This window comes from Pyxicephalus adspersus, chromosome 6 (assembly GCF_032062135.1).
Source record: "Pyxicephalus adspersus chromosome 6, UCB_Pads_2.0, whole genome shotgun sequence".
NCBI classification, from domain to species: domain Eukaryota; kingdom Metazoa; phylum Chordata; class Amphibia; order Anura; family Pyxicephalidae; genus Pyxicephalus; species Pyxicephalus adspersus.
In genome coordinates, this window is record NC_092863.1 from 78,189,880 (window position 1) to 78,205,829 (window position 15,950).

Below are 15,950 nucleotides of genomic sequence, written 5' to 3' on the forward strand. Positions count from 1 at the left end.
CAAGACAAGTAGGGTCTTATTAAATTCCTCGTACATAGGAGCAGCATCATAGCTCAGTAGTTCATTTGTTACTTCTGACAATTTATACCCATATAACATATTTCTTAAATATGTTTGTAAATAAAGGTTTTTGTTTTTCATGTTTTGGTGCCTTAAAAATCCTTTATTTACTTCTAAACATGTACTTTTGATGCAATCGGGATGTGGTACCATGTTTCTGGAACCTATTACCCTATAGCCAGTACTACAGGAAATTACAGGAAATAGAGATGGTTCAACTAAGAACCAAGGCAGCAGTATGGGCAGCTGAGCAGCTGGCAAGGTGGCAGCCATTGGGAGCCGCATGGTAATGCTTGTTTCCAACACCAACTACCGGTATGTCTTGGCTAGTTTGATACAGCATATATATGCCATAGAAATATGTCACATCTCAGAGGAAACCTCTCAATAGCTAAAAAGCCCGACGTCCTGTGCAAAGAGCATCAGCAGGCCTCCATTGCCTTTTCTGCCTATCATCATTTTACTAGTTAGTACATGAACTCTGCAGCACCACTAATTGGCTCTTTGTGCTGCTTTCCATTCTAAACTCTTCTGTACAGGGACTGCAAAAAGATGATATCAAATGAAATTTAGCTACCTAAAATACTTATTTGTATATACATATATATATATATATATATATATATATATATATAACATGAAAATAGGACAGTGTCTTATATTATTTTTTGCTCCAAAAAATGCACTAGGGCTAATTTTCAGGGAATGTCTTTTTTTTCATTAACTATCGACATTTATTCTTGAACAAAAAAATCAACATTTGAATATTATTATTCATATATTACATTATTTGAATATAGACATCACTCTGGAACATCATCATAACTCACCCCAAATTCCATCTTGAATTTCTTGTGACTCCATTTCCTTTAGAACCATTGGCCCCAATTTCTCACGTCTAGCAATAGCGCTTTCCTTAAATGAGCACCTCTTGTCCATGTATTTATATATATTGTAGTTTATGTTTGGGGTAGGGCTTATTTACATAGAAATAGGGTAGCCGACCCACCATCCTTCTCATAGTTATCTACGTACTGTATAGCCCACCTGCTCAGTACAGCCCCATAGACTTCAATAGGGCTCATCTGGCTTAAGAAAACAGCTTATAAAAGTCCAGGGTGCTGTACTGTGCAGGGGACCTTCTAATGACCATGGTGAGATCACAGCATTTTGAATGTGCAGAAGGAGGTGGGTTAGGTTAGTAGAAGGTAAGTACTCCTAACCTTTTAAAAATATATTATAAATTCAGAGTTTTATTTATTAGAGTCTAGCTAATAGGAAGGAAAAACTTTTGTATCAAAATAGCACTGTCTTGAAACTAAATGCTGCAGTTTGGTCTATTTTAAAGTTAGTGCAATTTGTATATAAAATGTAATTTTATTGCAACTAATTGAGCTTCTCTAGCCTGCAGTTCATATGTAATGCTTTCCTGCATTTCAAACAAGATCAGTATGACTTTGCTCATTATAGAAAACTCAAAGACAGCCAGGCATCTTCATGGCATCATACAATCCCTATTTAAATATTCTGAGTTATATTAGACATGTGATTCATTGTTTGCTGAACTTTATGATGAAGTTTAGGAAGCAGAAGCATGTTTAAAGCCAACAAGTAATGCAGTGCTGTCCTCAGCTTGGTGACAACATCCCCAGGTAGGTGGCGCTGATAGGTCGGCTGTGTTCATACTAGAGCAAGTCTAAAGAAAGGAAAGGAGGAGGAGGAGGAGGGTGCAGAGAGCAGCAGCACAGGGGAAGGAGGAGAGATCTCATACACTGCACAGCCTGCAAGCAACAGGCAGGATTAGAGGGCTGGATCCAGGGATAGAAGGATCTTCATCCAGGGGGAAGGAGTGTGATATGCTGCAGGATGCACCATGAGGATGTCTCACCCCTGCTACGACCCAGATATGGCTGTAAGTGCTGCTTTACCCCTCACACCTGCCCATGACATTACTGCATGGATCACCTGCTATAAAGTGCACACACTTCTCTGCCCATTGTCCTGGCCACTGATCACTCAGCAAGTTTTTTGGAGGGATCTGCAAAGTTCATCAGCCATGTGTGAAGTTGTTGGTGTGACTGCAATGCTAGATTGCTAAATGATGTGCATGAGGTTGGTAAATGTGCCAAGGCATGGCTTTGATGGCACTTCTGGGGTACTTCCTAGTAGTGGTGTATGTTCTCTGATTTTGTTGTGTTGCTGCACTTGCAGTACTTTGCGCTTTATGAGATATGTTTTATGGAAGCTTTGCCTTAAAGTCAACCTGTGCCAAGCAACGGGTTTGCTTTATTTTAGTTTTGACCATTGGCATGTACAGTATTTACGTTCCGTTCAATGCCCTGATTAGCAATCAGGAGCGAATGAAAATCTTGTTTGTGTTGATTTGCAGTTTACAATGGGCTTCTTTTATGACATTTGTCACATGGCGGGAGTACATGTTCCTTCATACGCCTAGTTATTGAGTATTTCCATTGGTTTCTGGCATTGAACAGAATATTAGGATAGTAAAAGAAAGTATTTGCTTCTGTGAAGGACTGCCATAAAGACAATCCTATTGCTTTGCCAAGAATGTGATATTAGTAGGTGGCTGACCTTTTTCAACCAATCAGATTTCATTTTAAAGACGATGTAGTTCTGCTTGAGTACAACTTTTAAAAGTTGCCACTTACACCATACCCACAATATGTCTTTAGTTGGTAAATTTGTAACTTGTCATATGAGTGGTGGATCGGATTGGGGTACTAAAGATGCCGCCATTATATATAAAGTATGTCATGCTATTGGTTTGAATGGCAAGCTCTGTGCCTATGACCAAGGTCGCCCTTTCATTTGTAACTTGTCATACTTGCCATATGAGTGGTGGATTGGAATGGGATACTAAAGATGCCACCATTATATATAAAATATGTTGTGCTATTGGTTTGAATAGTATTCTCTGCGCCTCCAATCAAGGTCACCCATTCATTTGTAACTTGTCATACTTGCCATATGAGTGGTGGATTGGAATGGGATACTAAAGATGACGCTGTTATATATAAAATATGTCATGCTTTTGGTTTGAATGGTAATCTCTGCGCCTCCGACCAAGGTCGCCCATTCATTTGTAACTTGTCTTACTTGCCATATGAGTGGTGGATTGGGGTACTAAAGATGCTGCCATTATATATAAAATTTGTTGTGCTATTGGTTTTAATGGTAAGCGTTGCACCTATGACCAAGGTCACCCGTTTATTCTTATGTAGTAACAATACAGAGCTTATTCAAGTAAAACTCTATTCAATTGTGTGAAAATTGCCTTTACATCAGCATGTCCTCAATACTTTGTTAGACATCTGTATAATTGAAGATAAAATTACAGATTTTTGGCTGATTAGTTGAAGCTTTAAGTATTAAGATAATGCTGAATCATATGCTGGTTTTTACCATGCCCATGTTATTTGAAGTTTGTCCTTTTCCCAAGGGAATGTCTATTGGTTGGGCTGACAAGGCTTCTTCTCAATCATTGATCCATAAAGTTACAAATCCTGACTTTCGTTAGTATTGGTTGTAAAGTTCCATTCATAGTTTGTATACCGTGTTGGAATTGTTAGGGAGTTATTGAAGAATCCAGATGTACATGACGTGTGGTGTTATAGGTGAGGCAGTGTTACCCTTTCCATTGGATAAGCCTGAAGGGTTCGGGCCATGCTGACACGGTCATTAGTAAAAGTCTTATCAGTTGTGTCACGTTGAGATTGGAATGACAAAGTGGAGTTTGAGTACCTTGTCTAAACATGATCATTCAGAGTTCAGAAAGTTTCTTGCTGGGCACTACTGTCCTTGGATCTACCTTGACCAAACTTCTCCTATTCGACAGAGGCTTAGATAGAGGATAACATTTAAATGAAATGTATTGAACGATGTGTACAAAGATAACGCTATTTAAATGTAGACAACATCAGCCAAGGTTTGCATTCTAGAGCAAACAGATTATAACAAATAAAGGACACAAGTTCCAAAAATTCTGGGTCTAGTAGACCAACCAGTCTGAGAAACCATCCTACGTGCTATTAACAGCCCCATTTCCCTTTTAGGTTTATTGAGACTTCTTGGTGGTATGTGGCTTGATGAGGTTTGGCATTCATAGTAATGGTTATATCTGAATTTTCCAAGAAGTTTTCTTGACTGCCAGAAAAGCTCAGGAGAAGTAATCATTAAAACTTACATATGCAGCTCTTTAATGACCATATCTTCCAACTTGGCCATGGCAGGCCCAATGTCACAATTGAATAACAGGTATGTCAAAGCTGAATATAAAGTGCGTGTCTTATCAAGGTTTGTCCTTTCCCAGAGACGTCAGTAAGATGTATTTACAGAAGTGATCTATTGAGCTACATACCGAAGGATGCAACTTTCAGTGTAAAGTGTTTAAAATTACTCAGGCCGTAAACTGTTTTGGCAGCTCACCACTTACCGGACAGAAAGTGAGGGAAAATCTGCAACAAGACCACCAACAAAAATACAAATCAAATGGACACCAGCAAAATATTATATGCATTTGTGTTGATGTTGGATGGTTCCTCTCGTTTCTACTCTGGCAATCTGTGGAAGGATCAGAAATTAAAAGCGAGGAAAATCTCTCAAAATGTCCTGGATAGGAGTAAAGCTACGTACACACTTCCAATTATTATCGTCGGAAAACGAACGACGAACGTTCCTGCACGATATACACGAACGATCGTATAGCACCGATCCTGCACATAGAGGTAACGACACAATCGTTCATAGATATTGTACCCTATAATCCTGTCTCGTTGTGTTTTTTGCATTTGGTTTTCCTTTTGTTTTGACACATTAGTTTTTGTGCACAGCAACACTCACTATAATAATGTTGCCTTCTTCATTTTATTCATTTATTTTTTCTTTTTTTTTTTTGCTGGGCACACCAAGGTAGCGCATTGTTGTTAATTGTAGGGAAAGGCTAATGCAGCCCTCTACTTCCCTCATTGACTTTTTATTGCTACATGTGTCCTAGTAGGAGATTTCTTCTGAGTGACAACATTGTCACATGAGCAGAAAGTTATTGGCGATCTTTGCAGCAATAAAAGCCTGTAACCTTTTTCCAAAATCCAAAAATAAAATGTTTTCTCTGGAGTTCATCTTGAAGCTTGATTATTATACCCTCTATTGATGTATATGTGGGCTTTGCTGGGATCTCATCCAGCTGAGTGAAGGAAAAGCTGCCTAGAATTTCTGTAGCATTTAAGTTGTACTCTGCATGGTCCTACGTTACTGATTGTTCTGAAACCTAATGCACGAACATGTCCTAACTTGATGTTTTTGGTAGACTGTTTTGGAAGAATGGACCTTATAATAACTTTATCATGATTTGATGCCAATGATGTCATTGGTCTCTTGCAGGCAGGAGAGATTATTTCCTCAGTCTCATTTCCCCATTGATCAAACTGCAACTTTGTAGCAGGTCACAAGGTCAGAGTCTGTAGCAGTGGGGTTATCCCATAGCAGAAATGTGCAAACACAAACTGCACAGATACCAGGTTTACATGATTGTGTTGTCTCCGAGCGGAGTCCAGCTACAACCATACATGCATGACCAGCAATCAATTGGCATGTTGACAATGTTGTCACAATCGCATTTGTAGTCAGTACAGTGATCTGTCAAGCTGTGAAGGAGCTTGTATTTCCCTATGTATGGAATCAAGGATTGGGATTTCACCAGTTCATTGGGAGTCATTCATAACAACTTTTATCTAGCTGAAGTTGAGGGTAGTTTTCCCATTTGGGGACACAGCCAGCAATACAAATAGTTTTTCTCAGAAGTGTGAAAAAGTCAAAACTTCGGTTTATTACTGGAATGTTTCTTTAAAGTAAACATATCAACCATTTGAACCTTTGGAATCCCTGCCTAACAACACATAAAGACCTGACCTTGCTTTTGAGTCTCCTTTATCTGTTTGCTTGTTTGAAACTATTTGCGCCATAATTGGTACTGCTAAGCAATACCCTAATGCATGTCACCCCCTGAAAGGCAAGAGATTTTCCAGCATTAAATTCTGGTGCTTCCCACATCAATGTATATGTGTAGCCAAAAAGTTTTTTTTAAAATCATAAATAAAGTAGGGCTTAAATCTCCTTGAATTATTTTTTGTTGTTTTGTTCCCTTCCTTTTCTGCCCCAGACATACAAGAAGACATCTCCCAGGTTGGATAAAAGTGGAAGTAATGTTTTATTAGACAGTTGTTACAAAGTCCTGACTGGATAATTTACTCTCACCTTTTGCCTTGATCCTTCGTGATCATTTCCAGCAGTAGTAGAATGAATGAGCTCTGTACAGTGTTGTCCTGTTTTTTAAAGTCTAGAAGGGCCAGGATGAGAATGGAGCACCATGCTGCATCCTCCACATTAGGAAACAATAGTACCCAATCCTGGTGTTGGTTTGGGGATCTGGTAGGGATAAGATATTGGGTGATGGTTGTACAGACACTTGATTTTCACCCGAGGCAATTGTAAATTTTTAAGGACTAATTCACACTGGCAGTGAAGTTGCGGTGCATTTACAATATGCTCACGCCATGAACCGCTGCGGCACTACAGCCCCATGGAGGAGCCAACAGCCCCATGGAGGAGCCAACAGCCCCATGGAGGAGCCAACAGCCCCATGGAGGAGCCAACAGCCCCATGGAGCAGCCAACAGCCCCATGGAGCAGCCAACAGCCCCATGGAGAATAAATAGGGGCCTCCAGCTGTCGGATGTGCAGAATCTGGATCTTTTTGAACTGACGAATACTGGAGAAACTAGTAAGGTGCCAGCCTTGGGTAGCCGCATGAAATTGCATGATGAAGAGGCAGGTGATTCCCAAATTGGACAATGAAAATCTGTTCACCGCTTTAACCTTCTCCTTCTTGCGCTATTAAAAAACTAAAAAGAGTTTTACCTTTACATACACTTTACCTGATTACCAACAGAAATGTGTCAGTGGAGTTATAGGTGCCATATGAGGCTGTTGGTGTGCAGGCCAGAGAAAGTGATCTGACTAATTGGATTACAAAGGGACAAATGATACAGTGCTAATTCCTTTTCCCTGAAGTGAGTTTGTTTAAGGCGAGGCACACTCCTGCTCCTGATAACTGTTAACAAAAGGTGTCTTTTTCTTTTCATCAACAATACTTTTCTTTGTTTGACAATTTCTAATTAACTCCCAGATGTATTATGTACATAAGAGTGAGCGCTTATTTTGCTGAACAATATTTACGGCTTCCAAAGTGCATCTGCAGGGAAAGCATATGCATCCGGTCTATGATGTGTGCAAAGCATATCTTACAAGAGAGCAAGCCATGGTTAAACCAAGCATTGTCTGCTTGTGATTGGTGGGTTGTCGGTTATATGATGAAAAAGATTGTCCAGACTAAAGTTCATTTTTTTTCTGTAGCCAGTGATATATGACACACATGTAACTTTCTTTTTCTGTTACTCTTCAAGAGTAGATAAAGTCAGGAAGTGGTTTGGGTGTTGCTAACTGCTCCTCTGTGACCAAAGTGTCATGCAAAGCCAAAGAGCATTATGGTTGTTCTTAATATTTGTCTTTTAGGCTTATCAGCTTCAGTTCTTATATTTCTAGAAGGTATTGGTAACACGCCAAGACATATAAAGGAATGTGTTATAGAGGTGACCATTGCTGATTACTATTGGACTTTCTGATGTAATAATTTTTTTCTCTTTTTAAATTTTACAATTGTCAGGTGGACTCAGCATTAAGGATATGACTCACAGGTTCTTAGCTAGAGGATTATCTTCTCTACTGATTGGCTTCTAACATAGTGTTATAATGCTGAGCCTCCTTGGAACATAATATTCATGTTATTCCATCACATATCCCAAAAATAAGCAGAATATTCCTCTTTCAGGATAGCAGGAGGAGCAAAACAAATCATTCCCTTTTTCCCATGGATAACAGTACATCTAGAACTCTTGAAGTGTAGCACAGATACAGCCCCGTAGTATAGGGCCATTTATTCCAAACTGCCCATCACTGGCTCTGAGTTGTTGACCATCACTGGTGCAAGGTTTTGAAACAATGGCTTCTGTGTAGGATGGCTTGGGGAACAATGATAAAGTGGAGTATCTTCCAGGGTGTGAATTGTTTTGGTTCCAGAGTCCTACCTTTCAGAAACCATTGTTTTCATACATTGTACTAATAATCATCAGGCTATGTACACACGTGCAATGGTTCTAGTTCGATAATCGGCTCAGGGCTGATATTGGACGGGAATCTTGCATGTGTACAGTGCTCGTTGTCCGTCATCTGAACGGCCGTCCTGGCAGGTCCACGGACAATAGATAACGAAGGATCATAATGGAAGCGAAGGGGAAGAGTGCAGCAGGGTGCCTCTCCATAGAGCAGAACTGTGCTGTATGAGCAGAGCTCGTTCATGCACCGTGCAGTCGTTGGAAAGGATCGTGAAAGATCCTTTCCAATGACAATTATTATATGTGTGTACATAGCCTAACTGTCCTGAAAAGCTCTAAAGAGATTAGGTCATTGATATCTAAAATCCCTATCTCCGCATTTCTCTCAATACTAGACAGGACAAGGATGGCTTGTGTCTAAATAGGTAGATGGGCCCATGAATGGGTTTGGGTATACAATTCACTTTTATACCCTTCTTTTAGGGGGAACTCCATTCTGGTGAAAAAGCCAGAATCCCAGGATATCTTACTTTTGAATAAAGCTTTGTTCTATTTGCTATTGTTATGTGCATCATTTGGATACAGCAAACATACAAATTGCAAATTTAAAATGTAAGTGATTTACTTTATTGGCTAATTTAAGTTTTTGAAGATGTAAGCTTTCAGGACCTATTCAGTTTTATACCAGGACAGGACCATAGAAACCCATATCTCTCCTTTTTTGCATACCAAAGAATGGTGAAGTTGTGTACTCTTAAGTGTTGCTGATGGTGGAGGAGGGTTTAATGATGGATAGAGAACTCCAAGTAAGCACCACTAACCAGTTTCTTTATGACGTACTTGCCAGAAAGTCAGTAAAACTCCATGGTCTTCCTTTTTATACCCCCTCTAATTTGTTGTTAAGCGCAGCCCTCCTGGGTAAGAGTGATTGGCTGTCCTGGTTTATGTTTCCGTCTCCCCTCGTAATTGAGAGCTAGCTGGCCTTCCTCCATACACATATACCTTGCTGGATAATGAGGTAAACAGGACTGAGGAATATTTACACCAAATTGACGTAATCTGCTGGGTCCAATGAAACTCTGAAGAGCTCAGTGACTAAAAGAAGTATATAAACTGCAGATGTCAATGGCTGCTCCATAAGAAATATTTCTGTTTTATAAAGCGTTCCTTTATAACAAATATGTGGATTCCTTAGGTGTGTGGAGCGGTTTTGGCTGGTGATTTGTACCAAGGCTGGCTTTTTTCAGCATTTAGTTTAAGATAAACAACATTTTGAGACTTCATTGTTTTCCCTATGCAAAAGCCCCTTTAAAGTTTACCTTCTTACCCGCTTTTATTTACCTTCCATGTCTATCTAGTCACCCTGGACTTAAAGCCTATATGAGCTCCATCTTGTATGTATATTTCTTCCATAACATATCTAACCACTTAGGACATGCACAGATTGGAACATAATCTTTACCATACCTGGAAGCACCTGGTTTTGGCAATGGTTCCAACATTCAAGAAGGTCATCAGTGCAGTAATCGGTCAGCTAATTTGAGGACAGAATATGTTAAGCAAGGCATTTGTAGCCTTTTTCTTACCAATAGAACCATCATATCCCACAATCCAGTTAGTTATTTACAACCATAAAAACCCTTGCAGTGTCTAAATGCTATTCAACCCAAGTACACTGCCAGCAGCCAATTGAAATCTTATGTTGTGCTGAATAAACACTGGTGCTTGTGCACACAAATTAATTATGCCGCGAGTGATCTTATTCTTCTATTTTTAGGTTGGGTAAATATGAAATATTGGATGGTAATATCTTGTGTTATGCAATGCTGATGGTGGATCTTATCTCTTTTCATGTTCAGCATCGATTCCTTATAGATGGAACCCGTTGGTTACAGAATGTGAATTATGAATCAGACATAGACTTAGCATGTGTCAGATAGGTAGAGCATATAAAGCAAAATCCCAGGTTAAAAAATAATTTTTAAAATTAGTTTATTTTTGAAGGTTACCTCTTCCAGTGTGTATATCAATGTGTGGCATTGGTATTGTGTTGGCCCTGGATTCATTAATTAACAAATTAATTTTAAGAATATGAGAGCTTCTTTTTTTTTGATGCACCAACGTTTTTTTTTCACCTACCTCTTTTACTTGACTGGTCTCAGATGCTCAGCATTCTGTGATTAGCCAAGAAGAGAAGAGTTGCAGTTCTGTAAGTTTAGTGGAAGTTTGGATTTAATTAGGCAAAGGGAGCTGCAATACACACAACACTTTACTGTGCTCTGTCATTAGCTAACACATGCTAACACAGTGCTCTGGAAGTCCTTGGCAAAAAAAATTATATGAATACAGATTATATGCATAGTTCAAAAGCTTTCCTTTAGGAAGTAACCAAAATTTAGGATAATGTTACCCACAGCAGTTTTTCAAGGTTAAAGCTGCCTGATACTTGATTTATTCATGAATGTTTGTACCAAAATCTTTTGTTAGTATTACGTTTTGCAGTCATAATAAAATGCTGTCCAAAAGATGAAATGTAAGGCTAGCTTTAAAACAGATATAATATCATTTTTGGAAATTTACCAAACCATTGTTTATTATAGCGTTATCCGGATTTCCTATGTATTTTGGATTGTGTGTACTAATGTCTGCACAATTTTGTTTACATTTAGAACATTGTACATCTGTTTCTAACGTGTACCCACCTTGAGATCTTCACATAATATTTAGCTGCTTTTTAATACCGCCACAGATATAGCGCCTTCCTAAGGGCCTGTTTACACCTATCCCGACAATTGCAGTTTTAAATACGATGATTTATTTGAATGGGTTGTACCAAAATGAATTGCAGAATGAACATGCAACTTTTTTGGTAATGTAGAATAGAACACCCAATTATACATGTCATGCATTGCCATTCGTTGCAAGCAACATGCTATCCGTTGCATTGAATTGCCATTGAAAGTGGGAGGAACGGGTGCATTGTGCATTTCTGCACATTACCGCAAAACATAGATGGTAATGAGCCTTAAAAGCGCTATGTTCTAAAGCTGACTACATGAAAATGATTTTTAGTATTACCAACTGTATAGTGCAAAGGCTCCTCATATTACCAAGTCATTGATACATCCAAAAGATATAAAATTAGATTGTAACATATACAGTCAGCTTTACACTCTGCCAACATTCACCTAATATTTACCATGTTTTTATTGGTTTTGCACAAAACAGTTGGCCCAGAACCCTTGCCATGTCCAATGTAGGTGAATGCACTGCAACATAGGTGAAATACAAAATCATTAATCATGTTTATTGCAAACTTCTATACTGAATAAAGCTTTATGTGTTAATCCTGAAAGGGGTCAGATGCATTGAGTTTTATTTAAACTTAGAAAACATCTTGGTGGGAATTCCATGTTTGCAGAAGTCCCAGATGATGTCACAATATTCATGTTACCATTCATCATGCTCAGCTTAGGGCCTATACATACAAATTTCCACCAGATAATTACCTTGATACTCTGGTTCCAATACCATGCATCATGATTTTTTCTGCAGGCTAAATGTGGTTTGTCATTTGCTATATAATACACTTTAAATACATCCCTGTTCAGATGTCATGAAATTATTTTTTCCATGGCCTTTACAATCCTTGGCAGAGTACATTGCTTATCTGCACAAGTCCTCTGAACCTTGGTAATGATTTACTAGTAACAAGGACTTGAAATGACAGCCGGTCATACTTATAGCCCTTATTGCCTTTTTCTCTGAAGTGCATATTGTATTCAGATCTCTGTGCCAAGGTTCCTCCCGTCATTCTTGCATTGGGATTTCTACAGTAATGCACAACTACACACAATACAATAAGGAAGTGTAAACACTGTGAAACGACTTATAAACCCTTCTGCAATTGTATATTTTCAGCAGCTAGGTTTGTTACATCACAACCTTTTTATTGCATTTTTTGGTATATGGCTTTCTCAGATTTACAAGCTTGTGCTTCCACATTGCTAATATTTTGGTAAATAGAAAAATTTAGGGTTTGGCCATTAGAGGGAACACTCAGTGGCTCAGTGTAAATAATGAATGACTCATTGACCAGCAACTGTAATAATAAGAGAAGAAAGAAACCTCAGTATTTATTATCGAATATAATTACTGCCATGTACATAAATAATTATGAATTATAAATAGAAACAAGTATTTTAAACAATATTTACCACCGGTAAAATTGACATCAAGCGACCTCCTTCCAGCCATGAGATTTACAAAGCTGAGCCAGAACTTACAACCCTGTCTGGCAAGACCTGAGAACTGATTTTCATCTTCTTTACAATATTAAAAATATTCTCTCTCACTTTATTCTCTCCTCTTGTTAGCATGTTAATTGCACTGCATCACAGCTGATTTACCTCTTCCCTACTCTTCATTCTAATCTCTGCTGTACATGGACTACAATAGGCTAATTCAGATCCTAAAAAATGATATATGAGCACATGAATATTGATCTCTATGTTTCCCATTCCTTCCTCTGATATTTGAGTGACTTTGTGTAATGCAGGGGCTGGTGAGTGTAACCTTGGCATAAGTGTGTTATTGTGGGTTTGCAGTGTCCCCATTCCGTCCTTTGGGAATTTGGAGAATAAAACCTTGGCACAAGTCTTCCATTGCAGGTCCGCTGTCCACATTCCACATCACTGAATCCGATTCTGAATATTCCTCATGTGACATACTGGATTATACATTGGATTGATTGTGTACCATGCTGGGGTCATGTTTAGTCATGTTTTTAGAACTCCTCCTTGCAAATACTTACTTTTATTCAGATTCTACCATTATCTTGGTGACCATTTTTGCTTATGTTTAGTCTGATAAGAGAATTGTACTTGGGAAGAGATAAGATGACAGGAAATGGCAGCCACACAGCTGGAGACAGGTAAATTCTTCAGTCTGGACTAGGAGATAACACTTATCACTCATTATGTTGTATATTTTAATGTAAACCCCCCTCTTTGTCCAACATTGCATTCTTCACATTTACCAGGACAATATGGGACCACCTTTTTCATAGGGGCCCACTTCAGCTGGTTCCTGGTATTTTGTTTTTTCACGGCTAGGCAGATATCCTTCTGGACACTGGGGCTGTTGGCATTGTTTAGTTTTATTTACCAAAATATCAAAGTATATATGTCATGAGAGAAATTATGAAGGTTACCACTGGTGCCTTTCCTATGGTTTTGATGCTTCTGACCAGAACAATCATCGCTTGCATTCTTGCTGCATTCTTCGTCTGGGTCTGTGGCTCAGAAATACTGAATCCAGAAACCATTGGGCATCCAGTCTTTAAAGAGGCCACCAGTGGTAGCATAAATCATTTTTTTACTTTGCAGTAGACTACTAAAGCAGACCAATGGGGGTTGTGGGGTTTATACCATTATTTTCCCAGTTGTGAATTTTCTCAAAATGTATGCAGGAACATCGGCTTCAATATTTTTAATGAGACTGCCCAATGTATGTGTGATGTAAGGAATATAATAGTGCAAAAGATAACACCACCGCTCTGTTCATAACAAAGGTGTTATTTTTAATGTTTGGATAAACCATTATTATTGTTATTATGTATTTGTAAAGCTCCAGCATACCTACAGTATCAGAATGTTTTTGGGATATGGGGGGAAACTGGAGTACCACTAGGAGACCCGCACAAACACGGGGAGAATATACATACTCTATGCAGACAGTGTTGTGGCTGAGATTAGAATTTGGCACCAGAGTGCTTCAAGGTGCAAAAACTAACCTCGGATCCACTTTGCCACTCCCTATTAAATTTTAACAAGGAGGAACCCTTTTATGATTACTATATCCACAATTTGTACATTAGTGTGATGGTCAGTGGAAAGAATACATTGCTGGCTGATGGGAAGAATTCCACCCTTACAAATAGCCTAAAAGATCATTGGTGTTGGTTAAACTGACCTGAAGTACAAGCTACTTATTGCTCAAGGAACCCTTTATATCCTCTGGAGGAACCCTGCTATGAGGACCCCCTCCAATTAAAAATTCTTGCTGCCAATGGGAGGCATTTATTTCAAATTACAGCAACATGGCCACTTGAAGGACCATCACACATCAAAGTCCAGAGAAAAAAATACTTGGGTAAATTTATGTAGGAAATCAGGCCAGGGTTGGGTGTTGAGAGATGTGTGGAAATTAGCAATTTCTTGACATGTTGTAACTCCATTCAGTGTGTATTTGTATCTATATTTGTGTATACGTTTACTTGCAGTTTTTCATGTCAAATGAATGGGGACACCTTCAATTTGCATTTATTACTCCATTTAATGTGAAGGTACCCTCATTAGCACTGGAATAATGCCAATTGGTATCTTGTTACTATGGACCAAGATTTATCTATCTTGTTAAACATTTTAACAAGAGTTCATGCTTCAAATGTACTTGTTAAAGGGTGATTAATAAGTCTACTTTTTTTGTGGCTGTCACTTCATTATCGCTGTTAGATGATAATGTTTTATGTTCTTATAACAGTGATTGACATAACTTGAATGCTGTTCCTCTAGGTGTAGAATAGCCACTGTTTCAACTTTCTATTTAATTAAATCCTATTTCCAGCCCTCCAGAGACAGCATGAAAGAATGTTTTATAGCCTACTGTTTTGTGCTCACAGACATCCTGCAGTTACCTTATGGGTTTTAGTCCAGTGCTTTAGTTTAAAAGTTTGCCTTCTAAAGTTATCCACATCCTTTTTCCAGAAAACTAGAATGTTCAGACTAATGGAACTTGGCTTTTCTGGCTTGCCACACTTTCATAACTATCATTTTATTGGATTTTTCAAAAATACGTTTTATCCATATATATATTTTTTGTTTGACTATTTTGACCCAACCCTGTTTGCTTTGTAGTTTTTGTGATCTCTGCATGAGCTGTGCTTGGCACCTCCAGTACCAATTATGAAGGCTAATGACTAGCTTCTCCTAGGAAAGTAATGAGATTCTATTCTGTAAAGTCTAGAAGTTTTTTGGAAGCAAAATGTTACTTACATAACCAGGTTAGCAACAAGGGAATTTCTGAATTCCTTATATTAAAATCTGCCCATATAATAAATAAAAGGGTATTCCACCAACCTGTAGATTAAACTAAACCCTTGTTAAAAGTTGTAAGTTTTTCAAGAAAAGACATACCTGTTAAAAATATGTGTACATATGTAGCTTTCCTGCTACCTGCACTGTGAAATACAGCTCTGGTATTGAGCAATGGTTCCCCAAAATCTACTCTGAAACTCACACTTCCAGGAGTTTCAATTTACAGGTTCCTCCAAAACTCTTACCGGTTTGTCTCACTGACCTTCATGTCACTTCTGTTTTCTGCAGTGGTGTTGAGATCAGCCGGTGGAACCACTAAGACTACACTAGTTAGATGATTCTCACTCCTTAAGAATGGTCATGCTCATCGTTGGGTGAGAATCTAACATGTACAGCGGTCCCCTGATGTCGTTTCTGGATCCTTCCTGATGGCAAACGACTGCAATGGGGATGAGCACAGCAGGGTGCCACTCGATCGTGTGTGCGCTGACTAGGTTCTTAGTTGGTTAAACTGTGGCTTTCTTTACAGGCAGGCATGGGGATCACTCCACTATATTTCAAGTTGTGTTGAAATATAGAGGTGTATGGATCATAAAAGAGACCCA

The 15,950-nt window shown here is 38.7% G+C and overlaps 1 protein-coding gene across 3 annotated transcripts in view; it reads left to right on the forward strand.

The window, feature by feature from the left end:
• Window positions 1-1,813: 1,813 nt before the first annotated feature.
• The window catches only part of IQGAP2 (IQ motif containing GTPase activating protein 2), a 146,156-nt gene continuing 132,019 nt past the window's right edge, over window positions 1,814-15,950 (forward strand). For 2 of the 3 annotated variants that reach the window (XM_072416286.1, XM_072416287.1), the window contains exon 1: window positions 1,814-1,972. In XM_072416286.1, coding sequence (XP_072272387.1) covers window positions 1,927-1,972 — 46 coding nt within the window. In that variant the 5' untranslated portion in view covers window positions 1,814-1,926. The remainder of the gene's footprint in view (window positions 1,973-15,950) is intronic. The other variant, XM_072416288.1, reaches the window with a different exon arrangement.